The sequence below is a fragment of the Anarhichas minor genome, unplaced genomic scaffold (genome assembly GCF_050575085.1).
Source record: "Anarhichas minor isolate MPS153535 unplaced genomic scaffold, ASM5057508v1 ptg000024l, whole genome shotgun sequence".
NCBI classification, from domain to species: domain Eukaryota; kingdom Metazoa; phylum Chordata; class Actinopteri; order Perciformes; family Anarhichadidae; genus Anarhichas; species Anarhichas minor.
Window position 1 is genome coordinate 16,634,119 of NW_027466470.1, and position 19,583 is coordinate 16,653,701.

At 42.1% G+C, this 19,583-nt stretch overlaps 1 protein-coding gene across 3 annotated transcripts; it reads right to left on the reverse strand.

Annotated features, from left to right (window-relative positions):
- Window positions 1–748: 748 nt before the first annotated feature.
- On the reverse strand, window positions 749–18,741 carry LOC142956428 (oxysterol-binding protein-related protein 1-like). 3 transcript variants are annotated; one of them, XM_076098024.1, is made up of 27 exons: window positions 18,603–18,741; window positions 18,429–18,502; window positions 18,272–18,346; window positions 17,993–18,104; window positions 17,797–17,882; window positions 17,485–17,629; window positions 17,227–17,294; window positions 15,741–15,785; window positions 15,360–15,436; window positions 15,004–15,067; window positions 14,740–14,840; window positions 14,494–14,614; window positions 14,290–14,368; window positions 14,026–14,132; window positions 8,161–8,329; window positions 6,381–6,567; window positions 4,313–4,388; window positions 3,546–3,680; window positions 3,159–3,256; window positions 2,854–3,036; window positions 2,655–2,762; window positions 2,323–2,412; window positions 1,987–2,113; window positions 1,770–1,886; window positions 1,491–1,614; window positions 1,302–1,392; window positions 749–851 (listed from the first exon to the last, which is right to left on the reverse strand). In XM_076098024.1, the coding sequence occupies exons 1-27, from the start codon at window positions 18,724–18,726 to the stop codon at window positions 749–751; spliced, it is 2,886 nt and encodes a 961-aa protein (XP_075954139.1). In that variant the 5' UTR covers window positions 18,727–18,741. The 3 variants fall into 3 exon arrangements, with proteins under 3 accessions (XP_075954139.1, XP_075954138.1, XP_075954137.1); XM_076098023.1 differs by having other exon boundaries at window positions 18,429–18,514; XM_076098022.1 differs by having other exon boundaries at window positions 17,227–17,370; window positions 17,417–17,629; window positions 18,429–18,514.
- Window positions 18,742–19,583: the final 842 nt, after the last annotated feature.

Genomic DNA, 19,583 nt, shown 5'->3' on the forward strand with positions numbered 1-19,583 from the left:
ATGCTGTTATCAATACAATACGGACTTAATGCTATATATATTCTAAACAATTATTGATAATTTCACTGATGTGGTACTGGCCACAGTACACTTGTCAGATGTGGTAACATTTTACTTGCCCTCATCTTTGCAGCAGACTATGCAAACAACCCGATTTTAAACATTTAAACACTAAATAAATATGCACCTGTTCCCAAGTGGTCTATTTGGATACTTCGTACTGCATTTTAGCATGCACAAGTACAATCAGTGTCGGAGTTAAATCAACGTCTAATCGATGTGCTCAGGATGCATCATCATGCCCTCCGTTGTAGCAGTTTGTAGCGCTGTGGCATTGTCCGGTCTGTGCACTGAAGCTCATGAGTAAAATGTTTCCACACCGACAACGCACTCATTTTATATATTAGTGTGTGTGTGTCTGTGTGTAAAAAATATACATTCTAGTTTTTCTACTAAATGCCTATAATCATACGTTAGTGGTCAAGAACCACAATTAGTAAGCTTAAGAGGTTTTGTGCTTCACTGTTCACACATCTATAAAGAAGAATATATGCCACTGGTGTTCACTCAGTGTTTCACTGCTTCAAGACATTTTTCAAGCATATTTCCTCGACCCTATCTGCCGTTCTGTATCGGCTCTGCGACATTGTTGCATGCCCTTGCACAAACCCCAGTAGAGATAAAGTCCAAAAGGTAATAAAAGTAGAAATCCATGTTGTGTATGTGTATTCTTGTGTATTTCTACTTATTAGTAAATGTCAGGCAGGTGAGTGTAGTTCCTCTCCCAGTAGCCATTCAAGTAGAGCCAATCCCGAGCTTTGTTGTGAGGGTTTTGTCCTTGCTGAAACCACCTGCAAAGTTTTAACAATGAGAAGATCGATTTAATAGGAGTGCAGTGCAGCAGTGAGGATAAGAGGGAGATATAAAAGAATCACGGCAAATCAAAACACGCACAAAAAGCAGAACAATGTTGCTTGTCCACCTTGTTCAAACTAGATATTGAGTATCAAACACTGGTGTCTTTGTGAGTGCCAGTGTCTTGACAAATGCATTCAATAACACACAGTTGCAGTTGTGAGTTTTGTCCTAAGGAGGGTGGTGTAGTGCAGCACTTCACACCAGACAAAACAACAGCAAGAAGGCAAAGCTTTGAACCAAACCTTGGGCCAAGGGCAGCGTTCCTTCGCAATTATAATAAAGGGGACGGCGTATAGTTTATGACACAACACAATAGGGACGCAATTAGTAAAACTAATTAGGAGTGGAGCAATGACAGCACATCATATTACCCACTAACTAACCTTGTTTTCCATTCATCGGTTGATTTGGTGCGATTTTTCCGGGCCATTCTCTGCTTTTCCTCAAGTCTCTTCTTGTCTGAACTTGCCACATCTATAAAAGGCATAGTTATAGCACCTTGAACACTGCATAGATAGTATTTAAGCTGGTTGTGACATAATAGGGAATCAAATCAAGGCCAAACACTGTACCTATATCTCCATTCTCCATGGCGCGAATGTCGGGTCTGAAGCGACTGTCTGTTGGGGGAGTAACCCCCTCCATGCTCTTGGCCTGCTCATTTAGGTGCATGGCAAATGTGGAGAACGCATAGAACTGCCAGAGAGACAATTACATTACTACAGAATTTCAGATGTCTAAAAAGGACAAGAGGCAACAAAATAACACTACCTATCACAGGCTGCTATGCCTGATATTTCATTTTTAAATTCACAATATGTTCTCCCTCCACCCCTCCTGTCTTCTCCTACCTTGGCTGAGTTGTCTGGTCGTGGCGTTATCTTCCAGATGAGCTCACTGCCTGGGATGACCTGGACCGTCTCAGCATCAGGTGGAGGCATCTCTTCCGGCTCCTCATCCACACTGCCCTGGGACCACAGATACACACACACACACACACAGCCAAGTTTAACTTGAACCAAATGGAAGCAGAACACAGGTGATGTTGAAAGCACTGAAGCTGAATACCCGTTTGCTGTCTTTCTTTTCATCCGAATTCTTTTTGTCAGTCTTTTTGTGGGCATCAAAGGTACCGGGATCTACTGTGTATAAGGATTCAGTCCATTTGCCATATATTGCATATAGCTTCTTTTTGCTGCAAAAAAAAGAAGAGAAAACGACGGTTAATAATACACAGCTTTGGCTGCCTTTGATATTGGATACAACATCACCGAGCCTTACTGTTTTGACAATACTGATCATTAAAACTACTGGCATAAACTGGTCACAATTTATGACACATTCACATACATATTAAACATCAGGTGAATAATGAAATCATTAAAAATGAAATGAAGAAGACACCTTTTATCTAGGATGTATCCCTCCACTTTATGCAGCTCTTTCCCAAAGAGGCCACAGGGCTTGAACATCATGCTGCATCTCTCCCCGGTCCTGCCACAGAATGACAGACTGTTTACTCATTCTCTTTCACTATTCTCCTTCTGCGAACTGAGGCTTTCAAACATTAATTATCCTGCTCCTCCACTCTAATGGAAACTGTCCCAGTTCCACTCCCATGATCAATAAGCAGAATGTGAAAGTAGACCAACACCCGACTGCAGAGCGCAGAGAGAAAGATGCACCGGACGAGAATGACACACAGAACAGCACAAAGACAATGGAATTTCTATTACTTGTGATTGATCACTTCCACGCTGCCGTACTGCTCAATCCAAAGCTGACCGACGATGATGTTGTGGACACAACAGGTGGGGTTTGTCCAGGTGTAGGCTTCATTATATCTGCAGAGGTAGAGACAAAAAGTAGCGCGAGATGACGCTACCTCAAAAAGGAATCACATTTTTGCATAGAAGTCTTGGACTGCGCACTCACTTGGGCAGCTCCAGTGTGATGAGGCCCTTGGGCTCAGCTTCTATGCTCTTTCCACAAAACTTGAGTTTCGGATAGATGGAGCCATGGAAGACAAAATCCTCATTGAGGCCCTCAGCCTGAAAGGCACTGACTGGAGGGTGATGGCTCACTTGCTCCGACACCCACCTGAAGCCTAAATCTTCTCTGATGGAGAACAGGGACATGTTCGGTATTGACATTATGAGATAAATCTTCACGAAATACAAAATGTTGGGTGTAAAGGTGTTCTCGTGAAACATAGTTGTGCGTTTAAGGTACCGTCTTACCTGACGAGCTCATAGGTCTCCCCCAGTAGTGGGTTAAAGGGTTTCCCAGTCCTCTCCCACTGCGACGCTACAGCAGACACAGCAAATGCTGCCACACACTACAGGGCATTGATGTATTTTTAACCAAATTACAGGTAACTAATTCAATATTGGATAAAGATAGAAATTAGAATACAATATAACTATTGTGTCCCACAATAGCATGCCAGTGTTTGTTTTTTCCCCCCAAAAGACAAAAAATATAAATAACAATGATACAGCGCATTATAAAAGGCTCTTAACTAACATTACAGTACTATTTGACAACAAAAGACATCCCTTTGGAGATTAGCTTTTTGATTTGTATCTATGTTTCTACTTAAGAAAGTTAACTTTGCATTGTGGTACCTTCATCCTCTCGACAGAGTCTGTTGTGGCATTGGCCTGGTGGATGAGGTAGGTGTGCTCCATGTATTCTGTTAACCGCTGAAGGAAACTCAGAGGCTCATTAAATATCACAGGCATGGCAATCTTTGACAACTCCTGAAAAAGATGTTAGAGAAGATACAGGAAACCGTGAGGACACAGACTTCCAGAGTTACCAGTTTATTAGGTACAGCTCTAAAATCGAATACCATTCAATACTACAGAGTTAAATCCCACCTTTGTAAAGTATATATATGGTGTATAATTCACCGACACATTTATATACAGTTAAATATAATAATATCAGAACTGACAAAAGTTATTTATATCTGTATACAGGTGTAATTGTTCCAATCCTTCACAGCTCAATTCAATGTGTTGGTGGTATTGCAAGCTGACACTATTGTGCACACTGCCATTATTCTGACATTCAATTGTAATATCTGCAACAATAATATTTTGCCTGACCTAATGCAGTGGTTTGTAATATTAGAAAACAAAAACTAAGATACATGTAATTCACATATCTTAAATCAAGAACCAAGAAATTAATAACAATGACTATATTCCTCAAGCCATAAGCTAAGGGCAAAAACTAATTTGTCACAATTACCTAACTTTTAGTCTTCATTCTACACGCTATACTTTAAAAAATATCTCAAGTGAGTCATTCATTTTTTCTCCCAACAGCACGTTAAAACACAACAAATAATGGGTAAATCAGTCAAATGAGAAAAGTCCGTTCTCACCATGCCAATGCATTTTTTCAGGATACTCCAGATGCTGACGTCATTCCTCGAGAACATGGGAGTCGGTAGAGATGTTCTGTAGGAAAGCAGAGTAAAGAGACGGGGGCTCACAGTCACTATGAGAGAGAATTACAATAATGAACAGGGTTAAACTTGGGAATCAATGGGGAAGCGTTGTTTATTGATGCCTGAGGGCATGTCATCTGGTCTTCTACACACTCAAAATGATTTGCTTTTATAATATGTCACTGAACACATGTCCAACATCTACAAGTATTGGTGAAACCACATATTAAAACCATTAGCTTTTACCATTTAAAAGCTGCAGAGCAGACTGCAGAGCTTGAAGCACCATTTGGGTACAAAGTCACCTGACACCTGTAAGCTAATGAGCTTTCAGCTGGTCTGGTCAAGGATGTAAAACTGCATATGTGCGTGCTGTTTTTCTAGACTGGTTATGAGACTCACTCTTTAAATTGATCTTTTTGCACATGAAGCTTGGCTCATAAACAGTTCTCACTTAAAGATAATTCCATTTGCTCACCCTTAAGATGAATTACGATTGAACTTTCTCTTGTCTTAACTTCTCCACATGCAGCTGCTTTCCTACGCCCTCTCACACTTCGCCTTTGCTGCTTGAATAAATATGGTCTGTGGTGTGACCGAGTTAATTTTCCAGCCTTGCCAACAACCGAGGTGAGGACTGCTTTACAGGTATGCTTGCTGGAGGCAGATGGTGTCCTCGTTTAAAAACCGAGTGCTGAAGCAACTACACAAATAAAAGCCATTACGTCAGCTAAACAAGCAGAGGCAGGGGGTACAGGCTTGCTCCATCTGTAGGATGAGCAGCGCAGTGATGCATGGCAGACTATACTTCTGGCCTAGTTTGTGTTCCACTGGCCGTGGCCCCAAAATATATCTTTCTATAAAAAGGACTTCTTTTATTGGACGTTGTCATGTTTCAGTTTTTCAGAAATACAGAAAAACATTTAAACAAAACTGTGTTGTTCAGCAGAGGATACTGAACCACAAGGCAACCCTTCGAGTGAGGCCAGATTATCTATCCATGTGAACATGCTAAATCAATCCTTGAAGCATGCACATCTTACAGCCAACACGGCCAGTCTTCAAATAATCATCGTTACATGTATAAAAAGAATACATATTTACACTACTGTATATTTGTGACCTCAAATCAAAGACATTTTTTGTTCATTTTGTAGAGAATTTATGGACGGGTAGTTATAAATATGAGAGAGAAATGTTAAACAACTAGATGTAGGCTCATCTACAGACAACCAGGGACAGCAGTATCTTTGAATGACAAGAGTAATTCCAAATAAACAGACACCACGTAAATCTTTAATGCGCGCACACACGCACGCGCACACACGCACACACGCACGCGCACACACGCACGCGCACACACGCACATTGAGATAGTTAGCCAGCCAATCCCCTTTCCTCCAACTCCTATACTGAGCCAGCACATGCTGAATTATTCACGGCTCACTTGTTGGATTAAAGAACAGAGGCCAAGCCAGAATCAGCATTCACAGAAATGAAAGAGATTGTCAAATCTTCACGGGGAAAAAAAATAAAATGAATAAAAACCTCACAAAACCCCCAAGCGCTATGCTGGTTATTCGCTTGGAGAGTTGGATCTGTCAGGAAAAACAAAACAGGTTATTCTCTGTGGATTGGGTGCTCAAACAAAAAAACACTGACTACAAAAAACAGACAGGAGTGGAGAGGCGGTATCCCATTTCACCAACTGTGCCTTTTACTACCCTCTCTCTGAATGAGGTCTGCAACCTGTCATCAGGCGCGCATACTAAAAAGTCACGTTCAATATTAATTTGAGTTGCTCTGCGATGTGAAGTCATACACGACTGAATCCTGCCATCAGCTGTGGCAATCATCTTAAAGCCTTGCACATAATAAACAGCAGACGGGTTGTTCGAAAAGAGCACTCGGCATGGCTGACTCTACATTTCCACTCGTTCCACTTTAAGCCATCATTTAAGCCAGTAAACAAGCATGACATCATAACCGGAGCGTGTCCCACCTGTGCTTCTCGACTCCATTGTGCTGGTTGCCATGGTTACCCTCCCCTGACATTCCGGTAGGCCCCCCGGGAGCGCTGGGATGGCGGCGGCTGCTGCTGAGAAGGGGGGCGTCTCTCCCCTCGTCCTCTTCACGGGAGTGACTGGCCACAGACAGGAAGCCGCTCACCGAGAGCTCCGAATCCAACTCTGGGGGAGGACGACAAGGGGCAGATCCCAGGTCACGCCAAACACTCGCGCACACACACACACGTGTACATACAGGTTCAAGTGGCCTGCTCAGAAAGCTGCAGCCTGAACAGCACAAAATAAGTATTTGCGCTCGAGTTCCTCTCTAACTTCCCCCTCCCTGCTGACAGCCAAACCTCACAAGAGGATTGTGTTCCAATGAGAGGCCACACAGAGGCTTCATTTCCGCCAACATTGTTTGCTCTGTGCCTGCTGGATGCTACTCCTCCTCTGTCAGTGGCATTACAGGTACGGTCACATGCACAAAGGGAGGGGAGAATAGTGTGTGTACACTATGAAGGAGGAGTGGAAATACTAGTTTGCCAGATATTAGTGCTTATTGCAAGTACATGTACTTCCATGATAAATAAGGTATTACAGTCTTTGAGGTTTTACTGGCTAGTAGATAACTCAGGGCGATCTATGAATAATGCAATGATTCCTGAGACAGCTTTGTCCATAGTGCACAAACACGTTGTAGAAGGAAGTCTAGTGTATATTTACACCATGGGGAGGCTTTTGGGTTTAACGAAGAAGCAAACGATTTTACTACAATGTTGTTGATGCAAATACTGTACAAGGTAAACATAGAGTGCAGTCAACACTGTCAAATTATCTTTTTGAACTGCTGATGAATTGTAATATAAAAAACTAAAGCAGTAAGAGTGTCAGGCCAACTAATCACTACCCCATTACCCTTGAGTAGAAGAGGACATTTGCAGCGGTGTCTGGGCAATCTCAGAGACAGAGAGGCAAAGATGTGTCAATGTGACACACATGCACCCACACACACAGTTAAGCTGCATTTCTTATGCTATGCGAATTAGGCTATGAGTGAAGGGAGAACTGAAAACTGTGAAGCCGTTCGATGCTAGATACAGGTTCAAATTGTAAAAGTTGCCCTGTAGAGCTTTCCTGTAGACAAACAAAGTTATGTTTAGATTCAGTGCGCCTGACAAAATGAATTGTCTTTGTCCTCGAGGACTGACAAACGTATTCTGGATGATTAAATGCCTTCCTCAAAAGAAAATTGTCAAAGCAGATATTTTAATGTTTAAAATCTGTTTGCAAGTGTATACAATTCTTCTTCCGTGCCCCACTTCTTTGCACTTTACCGTCATTATTATATTGTCATATTGCATCGCCTGCCCGTTCGTGCACATGCACAATTCAAACAAAACAGGACCCACTCTAAAAGCATTGCCCCACAGCGCTACTAGAGGAGAAAAACTCCACACAATGCCTTAAAAGGGATTGTGGGCCTTTGAGTTGGGTGTTTTTTTCTCGTGAACCAGACTGAAGGCTTGTTTCACTGCAACTATGTCATGGTACGTGTATTGCTACTATTACTAAGGAATTACAGTGTCAAGTGTGAAGTTGTTCACACCACAGGCCCCGCATTTGGCCCGTTCTGAACAGGCATATTTTGAACGGCACTCCAATAGTTTGTCTAATTTATGACCAGTCCAAGACCCTGTATTAAGAACAAGATAACCCCAGTAAGACATTAACTTCTTGATTACTTAACTAAGTTTCCACCTAGCGGCTGCTGACCTGACTGAGCATCGTAGAAGTCATCTTCAGTGAGGGCGCTGAGGGTAGACAACCTCCTGCTCTTGCTCAGAGAGTGCTTGAGTTCGTGGTGCTCAGTTGCCAAAGTCTGCAGGGCCTCTGTCAGAGCTTTGCTCTTCTCCACCTCCTGCTCGAACTTCAGGCTCCACACCTGCAAACACAGGAAAGCCCAGACACCACACACAAGGTTAAGCAAATTAAGAGAATATGCCCCATATACTTCACACATGTTGGATCAATATATACATATACTGTATATATATATATATTTTGATCCAACATGTGTGAAGTATATAGACAGTTGTGATTGACTGGTGATTTGATCGATATGAAGGTGCTTCTATAGTACCCACAGTGTGTGTGTGTGTGTGTGTATTTCTGATGGCAGGTCTTTGTTCTAACCCTGTCCACATATCTAGTTTCCTTCAATCAGAACCAAACACCCCGGTCTCTGAGAGCTCTGTGGCCCAGGATTGAGTGTCCCTTCAGGGCAACCTGAGCCAGGCCACTGTGGGACAGACCGGATCAGTATTTCCTATTGTCGAACACGTCTTTTTGTCCGTCCCGTACCAACTAAACAGAAGACAGGCAACTCAAGAAAAATCCACTAATCCTACCAGTAATGAAGTAGAATGAGATAATGGCTAAAACAACACATGCTTTTTGTAAAAAGAAAACTGCAAGTGCATTTCCAAACTCAGTGCATTATGATGATGGAGTATAATAAACAGACAACAAGCATTCACAAAGCAAATAACGTGCACTGAAAATAGCACAGCCTCCCCGGATGAAAACGTGTCACCTTGGGGAAGGCAGCAGAGTGAAACGGGAGCTTGTAAATCAGAGCGTAAATGAGCAGGGCCGATGTCTTCTATTGGAGACGAAAAGTTCATCCTCATCACTTAAACTGCCTGAAGGATTATCAGTTGTGTGCACATGTGTCATGCACAAAGAAACACCTGTCAAAGCATCTGCTGATGTGCTCAAGGTGGGCTATAATTCATGCCTAGTAACCAAGTGTGTTCTCTCTTTCAGATATGGAGCTAAAACCATCACGGGAACAATGCTTTCAGTGATCGCCACCGTGGAGATTTTATGTGGTCAGCAAGGTCAAAAGTTAAGCTCTGCAAAATCCTTCTCCAAGATGTTCATGATCTGTGATATTACCATTAAAGTAACAGATGTGAAATGCACCCTGCTGTCTACCATTTTGTTGAAGGAGGAAATCATAAGACATATATTATTCCAGAGTGTATTCCACGAACATAGACTGCTTCAGACTTGTGTGGTGGAGATCAGCCACACTTGATGGATGAGGCAGTGAAAACACTGAGGGACATATATTTACCAATTTGCTGATTGGTTTCCCCCCCAAGGCTGCTGATCTGGCCTTTTGTAATGAATATTGATTAATTCCAACCCATGCATAGTCGATGGAGGCACCCCAATACCAGCTAAGGGTTTTATTTATGTAAATACATTACCAAATTGCATAATGTAATCCCTGATTTCTTTTGAACTCTAGACTTGACTCTGCAAAACTTCAATAAACATAGAGTCCAGGAAGGTGAGAATGACTGATGTGCAACAACATGCAGATCCTATCTCTGCAATACAACCCTTGTCAGAACAGGTCTATAGCTACATTAAGTTTATCCAAACTGAAGCATTTATGGCCTTGCTACATATCACCTCATTTCTACAAATACACATATTTGATGTAACCAAAAACAATCACACTGAAGTGATCTATAAGCACTCTATATAGACCTGTATCCTTGTATGCAATAAGATTGCAGCAATTGTGCCAGAAGCTCTAACACGACGTCTTTCAACCAAAGGTTCAACAGCTGCCTGCCACAGTCAACGACACATTTCACACCTTCACTCTTGCTGTCATCACACCTGCTATGCTTGCTATGTTCAGCCCCTGTAGGCCATGTTCTGTGTGGAAATAGAAATACAGTTCAGTGTAGATGTTTAGATTCTGTTCTGTGATGTTTAATTCTTTTTTGAGAAACCCACTAAAAATCTCTGTGATTCTCCCCCCCCACAACTGTACGATCGGTCCATTCATACAGATATAGAAAAGTGGGAGAAAAATAACTGGCAAGTTAATGCTTCCAATCAACAACAGAACAGTGACAGCAGCTAATGGGATCCATTTCACATATCAAATGTGTGCTAATTAAAAGATGTCCTCGCATGCCTCAAATGAATTCATGCCTCTTACTATATGCCTGGTGTAGAGAGTAAATGAGCTCGATGTTATTAACACTCCTTGTCCCAGCCACTTGGCTTAAGAGCCCATCCAGGAACAGAACACTTTGTTGTGTAACTAGCCCAGCCGGCTCTTTCGCTCGCACAGCATCCTCTCGCCTGAGCACAAACAGCGCTATTTTAAGCCCTGCTGAGGCTGTGTGCAGTAGCTGTTGCTGGAGCCTGGGAGGGAAAATTCTCCTTGGCCAACACCCCATAGGGTAGAAATTTTACTTTGTTCCAACATGTTGATCTCTCTGCTGAGGGGGAAGCAAATCCCAAAGGCAGATGCATTATAGCTCTATACAGTCCTCTGCAATTAATGTTACTGTGTTTGTAGATCATGGCTATATGATGGCTGGGAGCTAAGCAACTAAAAAAATATTAGAGTGTGACGTAAGTACCGGTGCGGCAAAGGGATGGAGCACCAATTACGCAGGAATACTCCCAAGTATCTCTCCGTACATACTCTCCCTTGGCTAAAAGGTCACAATCCGAAAAAGACAAGGTTGAATATACACTTCCTCGTCTTATCCACATCTCGTATGACCCTGTACGAACTGAAAAGGAAGGAAGTCAGTGAAGAGACCAACACGAACATTAAGTTGTGCCCAGTGAAGTCCCTCCTGGGTGAGGGATGGCAGGCAGCAGGTCAGTTACCTATGTGGCCACGGTTAATGTAAAAGTCAAACGGTACTTTGTGCTCTCTCTCCAATCCCCAAGGGTTTGAAGGGCAATCTGATTTCTTACAGGCTGTAGACAAAAAGGTTATGAATGGCTGCAGAGGGGGAACAAAAAGGATACCATGCTGCCACTCTCCTGCCTTCAGAGCAATACAAACTGTCACACATGCTTATCTGTGTGTCACCACTAAGTGGCTTCATGCTGTAAGCCTCAATTTGTTTTCTTGACAGGTGTGGAAGCCTGCTGCCTGAGAAAAGGTTGGCTTTTATAAATCTGTGTTGTGTGAATGAGAGGTAGTGGCACAGATCTCTCGACATTAAATGCCGTGTATTCACCCACCACTCATACTGTGCCCTGCACGCACTGTATGCACCTGGCACTCTCAGTAGCATTCTATATTGCTGCAGCTGCAGCTGCAATGGGTCAGACCACACACACTGCAATTGCTATTAATCACGCTTCTCCATTTCACATCTGCCCAGACATCAAAGTGCAACAGCATGTGACTGCTGTATGTTATGTACTGTAGACTACATATGTGTAAGTGGCAGCAATAGGGGGAATCTAAAGCAGGACAATGGGAGTGGGATTAGAGTTAATGCTGCTTAATACAGCCAATCTCAGCAGTGTAGCAAATATAATCCAGTTAGTACATGTAGCAGAACCAGTTTAGCATGAGACCAGTGTCTTAATGTCTTAACACGCATGCTACATAATGTTTGTGAATACATTTCCCTCTTATTATATCATCCGGTCGTCAGAATATAATTTAGTGTCCATTGTTATGACACTTGGCAATAACTTGGCAACACTTCTTGGGCGATGAGACTGCAATAAATGTTCTCGACCTCCCAGTGATAACGGCGGCGGGTTATTCGTTGAGCAGCTGTTGCTAATTTACTCTGAAACAATTTTGCTTGCAAATGCACACATCGCTGTGTAAACAGGCTGCGTTTGGGTATTGTTGCGCAGTGTTCCAGCTGACTTCAAAAGCAGCATTTTATTGCATCCGATGGAAAATTCATTCACTTATCTTTATCTTTATCTTGTTATACACACACACACACACACACACACACACACACACACACCAGGAGTCCTTAATCTCCATGTTATAATCTTAATTCCTGTTTTGCTAATGGATTTACAACACAAGAGGTGTAGTTCACACTATACTGTAACCAGCCAACCAATAGACACAGCCTAAGGATTTCAGTTTGGTATTTTGACAAAGTGCCAATTTCAAATGAATTGGTAATGAGGGGGGAAAAAAAGAGTGAGACGGATTCATGATCTCAGTTCTTAATTTAGGTGTTGCATTACAGTGAAACACAAAAGAGCGACTGCTGTGTTAAAATGGTTAAACCCACAATCTTTTTCTTAACAGCTTGACTTTGAGTGCCACCATATCAAACTAATCCTCGATGTAATTTAATCTTTCCCTCTCCGTGCTCTTACTTTGACAGAATTCATGACATTGTGAAATGATTTCAGCAAAAAGATGCAATTAGCAGTGTCGCGCTCAGCACCACTTCAAACATGCTCAATTTCACACGTGAATCCATAAGAATGACTTCCGTATATTGATGAATAGCTTTCGCCAGCAACATACTAGAAACATCAGACGACATCCAGTCCATGCCAAAGTAAGTCATCAGGGACCAGCCCACGGCATACACAGACAGTTGTTTAGCTGACAATAAAAAAAAAACACTGAGATACAGGAAGAAACTAAAAGAACAATTGCTTTGTTTGTACCTGTGCAGATACTGGACGAGTATGCTGTCACCGTCTCCCCTTTCTCCTGTTCTCGGATGCTCTGACATGTGGAAGTGTGCCTGCAAGCGTGTATTTTCACTGTGTGAGGGTTAATGCATGCATCGCCAGCTGAGCCTGTGAATATGCTCGTGCTTCAGTTGCTTTGCTCAATGCACAGCCTTTTCCCCAGAGCGGGAGTGTGTGGATCCAAGTCCAGGGGTGTGTGTGTGTGTGTGTGTGTGTGTGTGTGTGTCTACGCTGATCTGCAAGCTGAATGCAGACCTAAGCATAAAAGCGGATCTTGCCTGTGTCCTTCCACACTGTTCCATTGCTCCCCCCCCCACCCACAGCACAGCCATTGGGACAGGTGGACAGGGACACGCACAAACTTCAAACCTGATTGGTATGAATTAACTAACATAAAGAGGAGGAGCTTTGGGGTTTTGTAATCATTCAATATTATCTATTCAGCCAATAGGAGCACAGCACGTGGGCGAGGGTACGGGAATCAATGAGAAGAATATTCATACATGCTCAGTTAGTTGCAGCGAATCGAAAAAGAAAACTAGCCTCCAAAACAATGAAATCAAGTGCGAGATTGCCGAGAACTAGATTTTAGCAAAGTTTCAAATCGCATACTTTTTACTTTAAGTACATACTGCAGCTACCCTTACATAGTATTTACTGTTGTACGCAGTACGCATTCCATTAGGACACACTACTTCGTCATAACATTGCTCTTTAAATTGTGATTGTGGGTCAGAATAGCCCAAAAAAGCATGCCGACTTGCAAACCGAAATGCGACCGGATGCAGTAGGACATCCTGGCATACTGCGTCTGACATACTGTATATAATAATGTATTGGGACATACTAAATATTTTTCTGGCATACAAAATATGGTAAATTTAAATGTCAAATTTCTGCATCACAAGAGCAACAATGTTCACACATTCATAACAAACATCACAATAATACAGTGTTTTAATAACACAACATACCACGTTGTTATGGTTCTGTTAGGAATGGTATGATGGTGGACAATATAGCCCAAAGGCTACTGCATTTTGTGTGGCGTTTGTTAAGATTGCTCAACCGTGTACATGCTGATACAGGCTTGATAAAGATAATGAAGATATTTCCTACCTCCTCCTGTTTTGACAGCAGTTCAAGGCACAGATGGAGAGCAGCACAGGTTTCACTGGAGAGCTCACTGGTCTCTTTGGCTTTCAGTAACAGAGGGGCAGCCAGCGCTTTTGAAAAACACATATACATATGTTCAATGCATGTGTATAAATTGGGCTGCAACTAAAGTTTATTCTTTAAAATTGATTAATTTGATGACTATATTTTTAAACAGTGAACACTGGATTGACAACAGTGATACGAGACCAATTCCAGGACTCGTACCACAATTCTCCTCATTCTTCACCATCGATAGAAATATCGACGCTTCACTCTCCAATTTCTGCTGGGAAGCGCTGGCTGCCTGAAAGGGCACAGGACGAGAGAGACACTTACACATTGAACCCTCCTTCCTCCCTAAATATCACTTCCTTCCTACTGCCACCTAATAAAATACCTCATTAAAAAAGGGTCCAAACTTAATCTTACCTGAAGGGCTTGTGACAGATTCCTCACCGTCACGTCACCGTCAGGATGGCTGATAATCTGTTCCTCGGTGCAGTGGCGCGTACTATAGGACGAATGTGCCTCAAAAGCATCCAACCATCTCCGTGTGGACAAATATCAGAAACATCTAATGTCGTCCCACCCTTGCAGACACTCTGACTGTCAAATCAGTCAGGTTGTTCAGGGAAGGGGTGAAGCAACAGCATAGAAGGTGAATCTTATCTCACTTTTCTTGTTGCCACTGAATTTGTCTTTGAGGAGACCTTAAAATGATGTACAGTGTCATCAAAGCACCTGAGCATGAAGAAGCAATGATCCCATGGTTTGACCTAGGACGAGAGAATTAAATTACTTACAGTCACGCTTGCTGCACTAGATGTCAAACATCAGCATCTCAAGTACGATGTAATCACAAGTGAAAGATCGGAGGACGACCACGTATAGTCGTGAAGGTTAATCAATTACAATGAGCCTGTAATCTCTCGTACCTACCATGCAGTAGGCTTGTGTTAGGGACTTACAGCCCTGTTTTCTGACACCAGCCATCGCATCTGCCCTGTGTAGAGAAACGGATGAGAGAGCACATAAGTAATGTACATACAGTACAGAAGTAGCCACTTTTTAAATTTACTGTTTTCACTGAAAGCTTGAAGAACTAATCTTGATGCCTCCATCTCAAACAAGAAATATTTGCAGGAAACGGGATTCAGCTGACGAGGCATCGTCTGGTTGGCTTTTTTTAATGGACATCAAATGTTGAGTGATGGAGTAGCAAGAAAGAAACTTCTACCCTGACAAACAGCCTGCATACAGATTAGGAAGACGGCATACATACAAAGTTATCTCACTGTTTTTTGGGATACCAGGAGAGAGTTCCATCCTCAATGATCACCCAGTGGGAGCGCCATCCAAAAAAGCGTGAACTCTGTCACAGACACATGAAGCCCACAACAGACAAACTACGTATAAACAGAACATATTGTAAATATATCAAAAGATATATCACATTTTCATTTCCATATTTTAAACTTATGTATTACTGATCTTTTTAAATATTATTCCAAAATAAACGTAAGCATTCACAGATAACACTTAAAGACATGAAGTACAAACCGTACAATAACGGATAAAGGCTCTGAAGGGAAAAAAGTAAAGTCTGGACGAGTCTGAACAAAAACATTGCCTGACATATTAAGAGTAGAAAAGAATACACTTCAACATCTGTGTACCTTCCAAAGAGGGCCTTCAATCTTCTGCACCCCGCTGCTCACATCCTGTGTGGGGGGAAAGAACAATGATTCTCAGACTTGTGTACAGACACAGCCTGATTGACAGTGTTGAAGGGTTTTTGAGATCAGAAACACTAAGCTCAGTTCTAACTTCGGACGGTGGCTCAGAGTGGAAGGAGCTTTGTGGGTGTGACTTTTTGGCCGTGTCATCACCCTTCATATCTATAATTGTTTCCAAGTTCTTTATAGAGGTAGCCTCTTAATTTTGCTCTCAAAGTGCACCAGGTACACTTGGTGTTATATTTATCTTTTAAAAATGTAAGAATTATGTCCTCAATGTTTTTTGTTTTTTTCCTCATTTGATATGAATACGAGTACCTTTGAAGGTGTATCAGAGTTTGCGTAATACTGATACTGCCCATAGATAAAGGAGTGATGATAATACAGCATGTGCTTGGAATTCCTTAAATATAGCTATTCGGTGTTCCAAACAATAGAACGATCATAACATACTTGACTTGGACTTGTGACCAAACAATTGAGACTTCACTTGGACTCTAGCTATACGATTTGAGACTTGACTTGGATTTGCAAAACGCTTCTCTGGCTGGGACTAGCATATGAAGAGTTATGAAGAAGTAGGTGGGCTGCGGTGACTAAGCTGTAGTGGGTCAGGACCAGTGTGGTTGGTCACGATGTACTTATAGAACTAACCTTCGCTTTGTGTATTACAGTGAAACCTGCATAGTTTCAGGAGGTAAATAATATATATTTTACTTTACTTAATAGCTTAGTGCCTTTCTTTAATTTCCACCATGACTGTGCAAAGCTCTAAATTGAAGCTGTGCCAGGCTTATCAGACATCCAATAAGAGCTGGACTCTGAAAGACCGCTGGCTTCCAAGGTGTTTTCTCCAGTCACTGGGCCTCAAGGGAACATGGATAGTGATGTGTGAAAAGAGAAGATGCAGACACATAGCTGCGTGCACCTATATTTGGGACAGTTCTTTCTTCCAAAAAGAGAAAATGCCTGAAACATCCACTCTGTGATTTAGGTGCTAGACACAAAAACAGTTGACATTTAGTGTAAAAAGAAAGTGATTAAATCAAAGCGAGCCCAAAACTGGATTTTTTTTTTATCTCCTGGGAAACATGAATAAACTTCATTAAAATCTGTTCATTAGATTTCCCGAGCTAGGTTTTAGCCCAATGGGGGGCGATAGTGGAGAGGCCAAAGGATCACCAAAATAATTAGGAATCATCCTCTGTGGACCAGGACTCAAATACCAAACTTCAAAGCAATCCGGTGTAGAGTTGATGGTTTAGTTCAATAGACGATGACTTAATACACTGACTCATAGTTCAAGCATTCTTTTTTTCATTTTTTACAAAAATAAGGAGACGGGAAAATGAGCTATTGTACCGTGATTCATGTACCAACCACACATAATGACAGGGGTGATAATAAATGACTTATCTGCTCTTACTTTGTCTTGATAGGCTGCTAGAGTCGGTCTCAGGTCATCGCCGCGGACCAGGTCTAACGCTGTCTGGTCTGCAAAACAATCAGCCAAACAATAAACCACCATATAATACCCAGTATCAAAAATAGCAGAAAGAAACCTCAGTATCTATAAGAACGTACTCCTTAAAAACAAATTGTGAGTCTAAATTCACGATTGCAAACACATTGCACAAATTAGTCAGAATAATAAAAGGGTGATGTTCAAAGTTAAGTGACATACCATTGTTGTTTTTAGTACTGGGGCTGGCTCCAGACTTGAGCAACTTTATAATGCACTGCTTCTGCCCCCTGTAGGCTGCACAGTGTAAGGGCGTGTTCCCAACCCGGTCCCTGCAGTGAATATCTGGAGCTTCTTTTCCACTGAGCTGAAGAACAGAAGACAACTTAACAAAGCAGAAGACACAGACAATAACCTCTTTTACACATCTACCTGCAGTGGGAACTCATCTACATAGAAGTAGTCTTTAAGAAAGAAAGATGCTGTCGAAGTGTTATGTATTCAGCTAAATTCATAGAAAGGTCAGAGGCGAACCAGTTTAGACAGAGTGGTGATGTCCCCCTCTCTGGCTGCTTCCAGGAGCTTCTCCTCCCGCCGCCTCGTCTCTCTTCTCTCTGCAGCTGCACAAATCAAACACTTACTGAGAACATGAGCTGCTGATCTACAGTATTGAGAAGCAATCAGCAATTAACCAAAAAATAAAAAATAAAAAACTCCCATCATTTCATACCCTCCAGCATTGTTTTGACTTCATCATCCTCTGTGACATCTTTAGGGATTTCAGCTGTTCCGTTGATTATGTTGGAACAGGCGTCGTACCGCAGCAGCAACAGAACGATCTCCTGAAGCAAGGAAAAAAAAAAAAATCTGACCATCAACTGTCATCAATCAAAAGCGTCAATGTCTGTGAAAGTGACTCCAGATGAAATTAGTTTGGCAGACAGCAACTGTCATTCATTATAATAGGCCTGAATGAGCAGGGAAGGAATGGTTTGGTGTTTTTCTTTACCTTTCTTCCAGTATAGGCGGCTTTGTGTAGAGGTGTGTCACCCATGTTATTCTGCAAATTTGCATCGGCACCTGCCTGCAAAAATATATTAATAAGCAGATTTCCCTGGCTGCAAATATGCACTGGACATATACAGAGTAATATGAACAACTGTCACCTTGAGTAACTCCTCCACAGCATCCCTGTGTCCAAAGTAACAGGCCAGATGGAGGGGGGTCCATCCTGAGCTGGCTTTAGACTTTGCTACAGGGACAGAAAGGAAACATGAGAGCTCTCCTCGCGCGCGCACCTGAGGTCCTTCAAGTCGGCGCGTAATGGCGACTTCACTTACATCTGCAGTTGACGTTGAGAGAGCTGCTTTGGTTGGTTCTCGACTCAAGGAGCCTCTGCATATCAGCACAGTTTCCCTCTTTAGCACAGAGTAAAAGCTTTGCCTCAAGTGTGTCTGCCTCCATAACCACTTCACTTCCTTTGGACCAATAATAAAGCGAATGCCTGTCCAAGATACAGTGGGGACAACAAGCGTATTATTAGACGGAGACAAATACAACAAGAGAAGGTGAATATAGCTCATCGGTTGTATGTTGACGTGACGTCTTTAGGACCGAATTTATCTAATTGTTTGCTGGTAATTAACTGAACGTTAGCGCGCGTGTCCTGGGGGAACGTGATTTTAAAACCGCGCAACACAACATTCCCAAAGGGACGAAACACTGAGTAGCAAGTTAACTTAGTTTGCTAACTAACATGAACTGAAATGAGGTAAGGATTTTCAACTCTTACTTGACCAAACTATCCAGCCAGAGTCGAGGGACCCAAAACTGCACAGCCGAAATCTGATCATGTCTACCAGCTGACACAGCCGTTGGTGGCCATCACGTGACCAGGCAGCCGCTAAAGAGGTGAGCAGGGACTATATATAAGTCCACCCCTCAGACAGTTCAGTGTCCCCCTCAAGCACACACAAGCAAGCAAGCAAACAAATACTATACAGCAATAAATAAATAATTAAAAAAGTATTAGTAAAAAGCATGGGTGGGTTGTAATTTTAGGTTACCGTTACCATTCAGGAGACAATCAACCCATATCCTAATAAATAATGTTAGCCTATTGTATCGTAACCATATCAAATATACTTCCCTTTGGTCCCTTGAAAATATTTTTCCAATTCTGTGCCACATTTCAGCTACATTAGAAATAAAATACTCTAACGTGTCAATATGGGATTCTAGGAATTTCGTCTTGACTTTACGGTGCTGAAGAACCCCTCACTGAAACCTAATTATTCTTTTGTACACTATATGGAAGTATT